At 40.5% G+C, this 12,457-nt stretch overlaps 1 protein-coding gene across 1 annotated transcript; it reads right to left on the bottom strand.

Moving 5' to 3' along the window:
• Positions 1 to 10,306: 10,306 nt before the first annotated feature.
• Positions 10,307 to 11,886, bottom strand: LOC103408191 (stearoyl-[acyl-carrier-protein] 9-desaturase 6, chloroplastic-like). Its single transcript, XM_008347059.4, has 2 exons — positions 11,225 to 11,886; positions 10,307 to 10,948 (listed from the first exon to the last, which is right to left on the bottom strand). The coding sequence occupies exons 1-2, from the start codon at positions 11,843 to 11,845 to the stop codon at positions 10,382 to 10,384; spliced, it is 1,188 nt and encodes a 395-aa protein (XP_008345281.2). The 5' UTR covers positions 11,846 to 11,886; the 3' UTR covers positions 10,307 to 10,381.
• Positions 11,887 to 12,457: the final 571 nt, after the last annotated feature.

Here is a 12,457-nt window from a genome sequence, read left to right as displayed (position 1 = left end):
TTACCCCGATTTATAGATTCCTTGCTCATGGCACCCTTCCAAATGACAAAGTCCAAGCTAAGCAGATTCGATACAAGGCTACCCGTTACTTGATCATTAATGACCAACTCTACAAGCGGGGTTGTAACCTACCATACCTAAGATGCCTTAAGCCCACAGAGGCGAAAACTGTCCTTCGGGAAATACATGAAGGAGTCTGCGGAGATAATGCTGGATCTCGATCCCTAGCACACAAGGCTTTTCGCCAAGGATATTACTGGCCAACACTCCACCAAGATGCCATCAGAATATCCCGCTCATGTTATAAGTGTCAACGCTACGCAACTATTCCTCACTCCCATCCCGAGCCGCTCACTCCTATGATCAGCCCTTGGCCCTTGGCCCAATAGGGACTTGATTTGATCGGCCCAATGCCTGCAGGGAAGGGCAATGTTCGCTATGCAATCGTTGCAGTTGACTACTTCACAAAGTGGGCCGAAGTAGAACCCTTGGCAACCATTACTGAGGCAAAAATAGAAGACTTCGTATGGAAGAACATCCTTTGCAGATTCGGCATTCCCAATGCGATAGTCACTAACAACGGGCGACAGTTCGACAACAATAAGTTCATGATGTTCTGCTCTAAGTTCAACATCAAATTATGTTTTGCCTCCCCAACTCATCCCTAGTCTAATGGACAAGTTGAAGCCATCAACAAAATAATCAAGCGAACTTTGAAAACAAGCTTGGACAAGGCTAAAGGTTGTTGGCCAGAATTTGTACCCCAAGTTCTTTGGTCATACCGCACTTCGTATCAGACATCAACAGGAGAAACCCCATTCTTACTTGCCTTTGGTACAAAGGCAGTTGTCCCAGTTGAGCTTGATCAAGCAATGTTTTGAGTCCAGAACTACGTGCAAAGCGAAAATGACAAACAACTTACCCTTAACTTAGATCTAGTTGAGGAACATAGAAACTAGGCTCACTTGAGGAATGTCGCCTACAAGCAGCGCATCTCCAACTACTATGACTCAAGGGTCAAACCTCGTTCTTTCAAAATGAGGGACTGCGTATTGAAGAAAAGATTTCTCTGCGACAGAGTCCCGAGTGAAGGAACACTTAGTCCAAACTGGGATGGACCGTTTGAAGTTGTTAGCATCAGTTGCCCTGGTTCCTACAAGCTTAAAAGCTCCGATGGTAAGACCCTTGGCCATCCATGGAACGTTGATCACTTGAAGTACTATTACAAGTAAACTCACATTGTACAAGTGTTAAGCTTCAGCCGTTCGATATCCTATGTAACAAAGACTATTTGGCATGAATTCAATAAAGAGGTGATTTAGACAACTTGATCCTAATCCTCTTACATTCCTAGCAATGAAACACTCGGGTTCAAAGCTTTAACATGAATGCTTCCAACATGAAACAAAGTCTAAGTATATGTCAACAAGACTATAGAAATAAACGAACAGCTTCATAGTATATTCGTTCAATCATACATTCCAACACATTCATACATAAGCCAACTGTGCTTTGAAAGGAGTTCAACCACAATTCTCAAAAGCTTCACACACTCTTGATCAAGACAGTGTGAAGCAAAACCAATTGATGGTGCCAACAAGAGCTTCGTCAATAGAGGGCAACCACAATTCTCAAAAGCTTCACACACTCTTGATCAAGACAGTGTGAAGCAAAACCAATTTATGGTGCCAACAAGAGCTTCATCAATGGAGGGCAACCACAATTCTCAAAAGCTTCACACACTCTTGATCAAGACAGTGTGAAGCAAAACCAATTTATGGTGCCAACAAAAGCTTCATCAAAGGAGTTCAACCACAATTCTCAAAAACTTCACACACTCTTGATCAAGACAGTGTGAAGCAAAACCAATTTATGGTGCTAACAAAAGCTTCATTAATGGAGGGCAACTACAATGCTCAGACCTTCAAAGCAAATTCAATTTATATGGTTCATCCAAACCTTCGACTACTACAAGCTGTGGCTTGCATCACAATCTCTTGCTCAACAGTGTGGAAGCAAAATTTGTATATGTTGTCTCTCCCACATTTTCAAATTTCTAGTTTCCCAAAAAAAAAAAAAAAAAAAAAAAGGAAATTCAACAAAGCTTCACCAACAAAAGTTTCATCAATGGAGGACAACAACAAATTCTCAAAAGCTTCACACTATCTTGATCAAGATAATGTGAAGCAAAATCAATTCATGGTACCCAACAAAAGCTTCAACTCCAAAGCTTCACCTACAAAGCTTCAACTCCAAAGCTTCAAAAACAAAAGTTTCATCAATGGAGGACAACAACAAATTCTCAAAAGTTGTACACTATCTTGATCAAGATAGTATGAAGCAAAATCAATTCATCGTACCCAACAAAAGCTTCACCAACAAAAGCTTCAACTCCAAAGCTTCACCTACAAAACTTCAACTCCAAAGCTTCACCAACAAAAGCTTCATCAATGGATGACAACTACAAATTCTCAAAAGCTTCACACTGTCTTGATCAAGATAGTGTGAAACAAAATCAATTCATGGTACCCAAAAAAAGCTTCAACTCCAAAGCTTCACCTACAAAGCTTCAACTCCAAAGCTTCACCTACAAAACCTTCAACACAAAAGCTTCACCCACAAAAGCTTCAACACAAAAGCTTCACCTACAAAAGCTTGACCCACAAAAACTTGACCTACAAAAGCTTCACCCACAAAAGCTTGACCTACAAAAGCTTCACCCACAAAAACTTGACCTACAAGCTTCACCCACAAAAGCTTCACCTATAAAAGCTTGACCCACAAAAGCTTCCCTTACAAAAGCTTGACCCACAAAAGCTTTACCCACAAAAGCTTCACCTACAAAGCTTCAACACAAAAGCTTCACCTACAAAAGCTTCACACTATCTTGATCAAGATAGTGTGAAGCAAAATCAATTCATGGTGCCCAACAAAGCTTCAATCTCAAAACTTCACCTACAAAGCTTCATCTACAAAGCTTTAAAATATATATTTATATATATATTTATTTATTTTTTCGGAATTTCAAAAATTAAAAAAATTCGGAAATTCGAAAAAAAAAATCGAAAAAAAAAAAATCGAAAAAAAAAAAATTTGCCTAAGCCTCATCTTCTTTGGAACTAACAACTTTCATAACAAATATATATGAAGAAGGAGTTTTGGGCTACCACTTAGAAAGGAAATGCCTCACTCGTCAACTCCATCGACCGGAGACTTGGGGGACTCCTACCATATGCTACTGCACCTTGATACTCGGAAATCTCACGACCACTCAGTGACTTGGATTTTTCAAGTCTCTAAACGAGAAGTTTTCCTCACTCGGAAAATTAAGGGAGCACTACCTCAACCTACATGCTTCACTCACAAAGCTTCAACATACAAGCTTCAACAAAAGGAAAAATTCAAAGAACTTAGTGAAGAAGGCCTTGGTGTATTTAACACAATACGTTGAAATGAAGCAAAGCTTGTTTATTGATATCTCCGATAAGTTACAAATATATACATATACATGAATCAAAATAAACAAATAAGAGGGAGCCTTCACAAAGGTTGCTCAGGAGAAGTTTCAGCAGTCGGCAGAGCCCCAGAAAGAGGAGGCACCAAAGGGTGATTATTCGGAGCCTCAGTACTAGGCAGAACCCCAGAAGGAGGAGGCACCGAAGGTTGATCATTTGGAGCTTCATTACGCGGAACAGCCCCAAAAGATGAAGGCAATAAATGTCTTTGGAACAAACCCACAAACCTCTGATGATCAAGTAAAATCTGACCATCAGATTCCTGCAGCTGGTCGAGCTTCCTCTTCATGTTTGTAGCATAGTCATGTGCGAGCCTGTGCAACTGTTTATTCTTATGCTTAAGCCCTCTGATCTCCTATATGAGACTTATCACTTCAGCCGCCAATGATTCAACTTGGCGGGTTTGAGCAAATAGGCGTTGGGCCATATTAGACACAGAACCTGCACACTGAACACTGAGAGCCAGAGAATCCTTAACAGCCAACTCATCAGACCATTTGGAAAGTAGTCTGTTATCTTTGGGAGTGAGAAGGTTCCTGACCACTACCGCAGCGGTCATATCATTCTTCATCACAGAGTCCTCAACGGTAAGAGGACCAGTAGGGGATAAGAAGGATGGGCACCATATGTTGTCTTGAGAAGGCATGGTTGTCTCTTCACCAAAGTTCAAGTTAAAACGACGGTCGAATGGGCCAGACATTCTCAGAAATGATGAAGGAGAAATGAGGTGCAATAAATCTCTGAAGTAAGGGGAAAATTTCTACAATCAATAACTCTCTAAATGTACTCCTTGCATACAATTGGTGCCCTTAAAGAAAGGGAAACAGGGCCGTTGATTCAAAAATCGAAGAGGCACCACTATCCGGATTTCGAAGAGGCAACACTCTCCGGATTTCGAAGAGGCACCATTTTCCACACGCAACGTCAGCTCCTCAGGTACCACAGATAACTTTGCCAAAGATCTCTGACAAAGTTTAGACACATAAATTTTGAAGGTCCAGCTACCTTACTATTACCCACAAGGGTAAAGGAACAGCATCGCTGCTTGATAACTAAAAAGTCCTAATGTGTGTCAACCTCCGTGCTCCGTGGCAAGGCAGACTGGCAAAAATGCCCAACCTTTACTCACATTCGAAAAAACACTCCCAACAAGATTGCTTGCTCAAAAATCGAAGAGGAACCACTTTCCGAATCTCGAGAGCCAGACTCCCAACAGGATTACTTTCTAAAAAATCGAAGCAACACTGCTCTCCGAATCTCAAGAGTCAGACTCCCAATATGATTGCTTTCTCAAAAATCGAAGAGGCACCGTTCTCTGAATCTCGAGAGCCAGATCCCCGATAGGATTGCTTGTTCGAAAATCGAAGAGGCACCGTTCTCCGAACTTCGAGAGTCAAATTTCCTTGGATAAAGCTTGTCTGTAATCTTCACACACAACATCAGCTTTCCAGATACAACATACCACTTTTTCAAAGCGCTATGACAAAGTTAAAACATGTGAAGCTTGCAGCTCCCACTACATTGCTATGACCAAGAAAGGTAAAGGAATAGCATTATTACTTGCTCAAAAATCGAAGAGGCACCGCCCTCCGAATCTCGAGAGTCAGACTCCCAACAGGATTACTTTCTCAACAATCGAAGAGGCACCGCTCTCCGAATCTCAAGAGCCAGACTCCCAACAGGATTGCTTTCTCAAAAATTAAAGAGACACCGTTCTCCAAATCTCGAGAGCCAGATCCCCGACAGGATTGCTTGTTCGAAAGCCGAAGAGGCATCGCTCTCCGAACTTCGAAAGCCAGATTTCCTTGGATAAAGCTTGTCTGCAATCTTCACACGCAACATCAGCTTTCCAGATACCACATACCATTTTTTCAAAGTGCTCTGACAAAGTTAAAACACGTGAATCTTGCAACTCCCACTACATTGCTACGACCAAGAAGGGTAAATGAATAGCATTACTACTTGTTGTTAGGGAGACTCCTATATATGTCGACCTCCATCCTCCACGGACAGGCAGACCTGCAAAAATGCTCAACCCTTCCTCATATCTGAGAGGGCACTCCCAACGAAGCCTCTCGAAATACTCAGCTTTCTCCCCCTCAATAATACCTATGCAAACCAGCCATACCAGAGTAAGAGTATCTCATATCATAAGGGTCAAAAGCAAGAGTATCCCATATCATGCTTTTTCCTTGTCTTTCCTTTGCCCTTGTTCTTACCTGCAAGACAAGGAGAAAGAGAGCAATCAGTCAGCACTTGGAATCAAGCTTCCAGTCAGGAACTGACTGCCTGGAACCCCTTGCCTGATTACTTACCTGGCATTGCTCTCGAGTACTCATCTTCAACATCTTATGCTTCTAGAAAAGATACCACATCTGCCTGAGGAACAGATAGGGCAAGTGAGAAGGATACAAGGAAGCATGTGGAGACAAGCGCAACAGAACACGTGCCGATTCATTTATTACTTCGTCAACAGCAAAAGTATCCCATATCATCAAGGTCGAACGCACTCTTGATTTGATGGACTTATTTTGACCCTTAAATTCTTGAGTCGGCCTTATACTCTGGAGGAAACCAGAAAACCTTCTAGCCCAGTTCAAGAATAAGCCTGTGGAAGGTTACTTCTTCAAAAGCAAAAGTATCTCATATCATCTCTTCTCCATTTGCTTTTCCTTATCCTTGTTGCTGTTTACGACACAAGGAGAAGGAGAACAATCAATCGGAAGCCGAAGTCGAACCTCTGATCCAAGTTGCTTGCTTGGACGTCTGATTGCTTACCTTGTCTGTTACCTCTTTCGGTAAATCTCCTAACTCGGCGACTTGGGGGACTCCTACTATAGGGTTTTGTATCGCACTTGACCAAGCCCGAAACTACAAGTAAGCTTCAAGTGAAATTGATACATTAACTTGTGTATCTTCATCGGTTAAAGATACCACCCCTAGATGGAGGAAAAGTACTTCGAGAGAAGATGTCACATCTACATATGAGATAGATAAGGCAAGTGAAAATGATATCACACTTCGGTACTTAGAAGTTTCGTGATTACTCAATGACTTGGATCTTGTAAGTCCCCAACCAAGGAGCTTCCCGCACTCGGGAACTTAGGGGAGCACTGTTTGTACCATACTTGACCAATCCTGAAACTACTGAGCACCGGTCAACGTTATACTGTCAATGACCCATAAGAGTTTCCCTCCAACCAAGAGGCCAATCATAGCACGACACGTGTCGACATCAGAAGCCAATCATAGCGCGACATGTGTTAACATCAGAAGCCAATCACAACACGACACGTGTCAATGTCAGAATGAAACTAGAAACTCTCTTCTATAAATAGAGATCATTCTCTCACAATATTTCCTAATTTCATTTGTACTAAATCATTCACTAGTACTCACTAAAGGAGAGCTTGAACCTATGTACTTGTGTAAACCCTTCACAATTAATGAGAACTCCTCTACTCCGTGGACGTAACCAATCTGGGTGAACCACGTACATCTTGTGTTTGCTTCCCTGTCCCTATCCACTTACATACTTATCCACACTAGTGACCGGAGCAATCTAGCGAAGGTCACAAACTTAACACTTTCTGTTGTACCAAAGTTCTCGCTGATTTTGTGCATCAACATTTTCAATTATACTTTCTATAAATTGTAATAGCAAGAAAAATTATTACTGCTCAACTGATGGAAAGTGGATCATTGTTTTTTCTTAATTACTTAGAGGTCTAGGGTTTGAATTTTTATGTTATTTTTTTGTGCAAATTTTATATTATTTTTGTGGAAGTTTATGCATTTAATAATAGTAAAGTAGAAATGATGGAGGAACCCATTCCCAAGCGCATATAGAGAAGCCTTACACTTGTGTTAACAATTGATTTTATTATTTTTTACACATATTGCTATATGTATGTATATTCCTGTAAAATTGAAAAATCAGGGACCCTTCCGATTTTGGAGGCATGTGTGGTGACACCACTTGCACACCTTCAAAAGCCGACTGCAAATAAGATAAATTCATTAATTAATGTAAACATACACACATCTTCAATGTCAAAAAGTACCAAATGTAATATTTAGAAAGAAAAAAAAAAGAATATATGACCCTGAGAAAGGCTACCCCACAAAAGGAAAAAAAGAAGCCAAATGTGGAAGTTTATGCATCTAATAATAGCAACGTATAAATGATGGAGGCAAGCCTTGAACCCATTCCGAAGCACATACTGAGAAGCCTTACACTTGTGCTCTCCGGATCCACTTTACTATTGTGGGGATCCTAGGGATTCCCACGTCCTATCCATTCATCGTATATCGTGTGGCTAATTTTCATCAGGTACTATTTGTGTTTAATTTTAAATAAAAAAGTCAAATGATTTCTGACCGCACGGATGCATGATGAATGGCTAAAATGTGAGGATTCCTAGGATCCCACAATTTGGATTTGAATGGGATCCAAACCCCTAATTTCCAAGCGCATATAGAGAAACCTTAGACCATCTCCAACCCTTGGCCTAAAACCTAAAATTTTTAGTCGAGAAAATTTAGGTTTTAACCCAGAAACAGCTTTTCTGCTCTAACCTTTCTGGTCTAAAATTTTAGCCCCACAAAACCTTTTTATTTTAATTCATGCCGATGGCACCATATTCGCTAATAGAAACCCATGCCAAGCATAAAGCAACATCTTTCTCAAAGGTCGAATTACGACCTCTAATATGCTCTTTTGCCATCTTGAAAAATTTGGAAATGGGAAGAAATGGTAGAAAGAAAAATTGGAAGAATTGTAAGTAGTGTTCTAAAAATCGGCCTAGGAGGTCACCTAGGCGTTGGGCAGTGGGCTTCCGTGGTGATTTTGGGCAAAACGTTCAATAAAACGGAGAAGGTTTAGGCGGTCGACTAGGTGGCGCTAGGAGGCACTAGGCGGTGGTAGGCAATGCTAGGTGGCATGTAGGCGGTTCCTCGTCTCTCTGCTCTGTGTCTGTGCAAACTGCAAACCCAGAATCTTTAGTTGTCTCTCGTCGTGCTGCATCTCAGATTTGACCAGTACTGCAAACCCATGACTTTTGTGCATGTAAACGGAGAAGTGCGACGGTGGATAAAGGGAGATGTGCGGTGGAGAGATGAAGGGATTGAGGGAGTTGTTTTAATTTGGAGGGATAGAGAGAGATATTTTCGCTGTATGATTTATGGTTTTTCAGGAGAGAAGAAGATGGAGAGATAAAAACAGAGAAGAAAAGGTAAAAGAGAGAGAATGGGCAAAAAGGAAACTGGGAAAGTGGAAAAGATAGCTTAGTTTGGCGTGAAATCCACTCCACCAGCCTTATCCTAAAATAAAGGGATAAACAATAATTACCCACCCACTATCCCCTAATAAATAAATTATATAAATTATTTAGATAATATTTTATTATTTGTTCTTTTTAAAACAACATTTTATTATATTTTTGCATTATATTATTTTATTAATTTTCTTTCTAAGATCAGAATATTTAAATAACGTATTCCTCAATATTTAATCATCTACTATAAAATAAATTTAGCTAATTTATATGGTATGTAATATATTTATTCCAAATCCACCTAGTCCACTAGGCGCTAGGGCCCTACTCACCGCCCAACTAGCGCCTAATGTCATTTAAAACCAAACTTATATGACATATATGCTTAATGTGTTTTTAAATTTTGGACTTGTTGGATACTCTTTTTGCATTTTATCATTTTTTTATTATTTTATTCATGGATTTCATACAAGTATAATTTTTTGTAAGGGTCAATATGCACTTATATACAAGATATACAATAAATTTACCTAAATCCGCCTAGGCTGCCAAGACCCCGCCTAGCCGCCTAAGCGCTAGCCAGCCGCCCAACTAGCGCCTAACATTTTTTAGAACCTTGATTGTAGGAGAAAAGTGAGTTTTGTGTGGATATTTGAACAAATACATAAGTATTTATAGAGTTTTTGGGTGAATTTTGAGTTAAATAATTTTTTTTTAAAATTATTTTAGCTATTGGATTTAAATTTGGGCTGTTAGATCTTTTTTTATCGTTGGATTTGATTATATTCGATCTCAACCGTTGGATTCAATAAATTAAAAAAATTAAACATTAAACATTAAATCAATTAAATATGAACTGTTGGATACCAACAACCCATTTGAATGTATGCCATTAGATTACATAAAAGAGTCGATAGGCTCATCAATGAAATAGGAAAGTGGGCGAAAAGCTCATGTGGGTGGGTTCGCAAACTGCAGCACATGACTTGTTCCTGGCTGTTTTTTTTTTAGGTTTTAGGCCCAAATTAGAACTAGGGTTGGTATGGATTGGGAGGGGGGTTTGGCTTTTTTTTTTTTTTTTTTTAAGTTTTAGGCCCAAATTAAAACTAGGGTTGGTATGGATTTTGGGTTGGGGAGGGGTAGAAGGGAAATTATAGCTTTTAGGCTCAAATTAGAACTAGGATTGGTATGGATTTTTTTTTTGGGGGGGAGGGGGAGGGGGGAAATTAGAAGGGAAATTATAGGTTTCAGGTCATGGGTTGAAGTTTGTTTTACACTTGTGCATGTTACATATTCTTGTAAAATTAAAAAATCGGGGACCTTTCCGATTTTGGGGGCCTTTGCGGTCTCATTTGCACACCTTCAAAAGCCAGCCTTGAATGTCATAAATTCATTAATTAATGTAACATGCAACGGAAAATTTTTTAATTGCGTTAAAAAGTACCAAATGTAATATTTAGAAAGGAAAAAAAAAAAAAAGAATATACGACCCTAAGAAAGACTGCCCCACAAAAAAAAAAAAAAACGAAATCAAATTATTTGTTGTGATTACATCCCATTTCTAGTAACATTAGTTTATTGATGAAAGGATTACAAGGCCACCTCTTTATTAAATATCCAGCTAAACTTAACCGCCTGCGGCGCCATCTTCCGTGCTTGCTCATCCGCCCGTTCCTGAAGCCTTCTAATTCTCGGAGCCAGCCCACACACGAAATCCTGTGCTCGAGCACCTTCCGCCGCCAATCCCTCCAGCTTCTCCAAATTCCACCGTCCGATCAAAAACTCCAAGATATCCGCGTAATCGTCCGCCGTGTACACGCCGATCCGCTGAGCCACCGCCGCAAAGTGCTCGAATATCTTCGGGTCTTCCCCATCGTACATAAGGTGCGCCGGCATCGTGATCTTCTTCCGCATCATGTCGCCGATCGCCACCATTGCTCCGGTGGGATCCACTTCGAGGAGCTTCTCAATGATCTTGGCGTAGGCCATCTCGTGGCGCCTTTCGTCGGATGCAATGGTGCCGCAAATGCGCGCGAGCACTGGATCGCCGCCCTCTTTGGCGAGCCTAGCTGTGTTGCCGTGCGATACGAACGTGGCTCGCTCTTGGAATGACGTGTACACGAACCCCAAGTAGGGATTGTTCTCTGTCCCTGGATTCTAAAATTTAACCAAAAAAAAAAAAGAAAAAATTATTTTGCATAATCATAATTGCATTAGACAATTAATAAAAAAAAAATATATATAAACATATATGCTAAATAATAAATTTAAAAAAAAAATTATCAGAAAAATACAACATTCGAGCGTCACAATCTCCAATAACTAAGTCAAAAGTCTCAGATTTTAAAACAAAATGTGCTTTTTGTGTGATTAATAATTTTTAAAAATAATAATAATATTGTATAAAAAAATCATGTATGTAATCGGACTCACCATGCCGGCTCCAATGAGATGTTGTACGGTTCTGTCGATCTTGAGCATATCGACCCGACCCGACAAGTAAAGATATGTGCGGAGCAGATCCCCATGTCTGTTCTCCTCAGCCGTCCAAGACCGATTCCATCGAGCCCACGCGCTCGGGCTAGAACCAGTCTCATCCTTCACTCCATCTAGCCCATTTACCATGGTTTGATAAGTGGGCAACGCGTCCTCAGTAATCATGTCCCCCACGAGCGCCACAAAGTACTCGTCAGGGAGCTCGCCGGTTCGATCACGGAGGGCTCTAACCTGATCCAGAAACTCTTCTTCCGGAAGTGATGAGTCGGGCAAGAAGGTGCTAGGCTGCCAGCACTGATCCACCGGTTTTAGGAATGGGAGGACGTGTTGCTCGGCCCAGCCCTCTAGCGACTTGAACAGCTCAACTTTTTCAGGCGGCAGTGAGTGGGCCTTCTGCCGAGTTAGAGGTGGCGGGGAAGCTGTGGCCACGGCGGAGACCGTGGGTGTTGATCGGAATTTGATGGTGGGGTTTGGTGGAGTGAGGCGGTGGTGGGTTGGGGTGTGGCCAAGTGAAGGCCATGCAAGAGTTTTGGTGTCAATGTAGAGCGAGGTCTGCATGGCTCGAATTTGTTTCTTTTGCACTGCCTTTGTCACTCAGTTTGCAGAGGCTTATATTTATAAGGATTTGTATTACTAAATTGCCATTTGTTTTCAATCTAATTACTGTAATGCCACTTTGTTCGATGTTGTCGACAAACGATATCTTTGTTTGGACTAGGTAAGCAATTTGAAAAATGTGACACATTATTCTAATTATAACTGGAAATCTTTTATAAAATGAAAAATGTTTGTTTATTTATCGAGTACGTATTATTCTTTTTTATTATTATAAATTGCGAAAAATAAGAATTTTGAACGTTACATCAATGCTGATGGAAGAGCAAATTGTTTTTAGCCAACTTTTTAACCCTCTTGTCAACAATTCTTGTATCTTTGTAGTCTCATTCCGGTCATGACGTTGCTTGCTTGGTGCCGAAAAGAAAAGTTTGTATCTTAATTACGCAAAGCAAGGTTTTAGAAGCAAAAATAGGGAAAGGGCAATAATGTCAATTTAAGAATTTTAGGGAAACTGTTGGTTTTGAAAACCGAGGGGTGCAGTGGTTTTGAAAGGAGGGGAGAAATCGAAAGCTGATTTCTGTGGGTTTGAAATGGTAATCGACATTACTAGTC

Source organism: Malus domestica, chromosome 10, assembly GCF_042453785.1.
Source record: "Malus domestica chromosome 10, GDT2T_hap1".
In the NCBI taxonomy this organism is placed as follows: Eukaryota; Viridiplantae; Streptophyta; class Magnoliopsida; order Rosales; family Rosaceae; genus Malus; species Malus domestica.
This window is presented reverse-complemented; position numbering and strand designations above follow the sequence as displayed.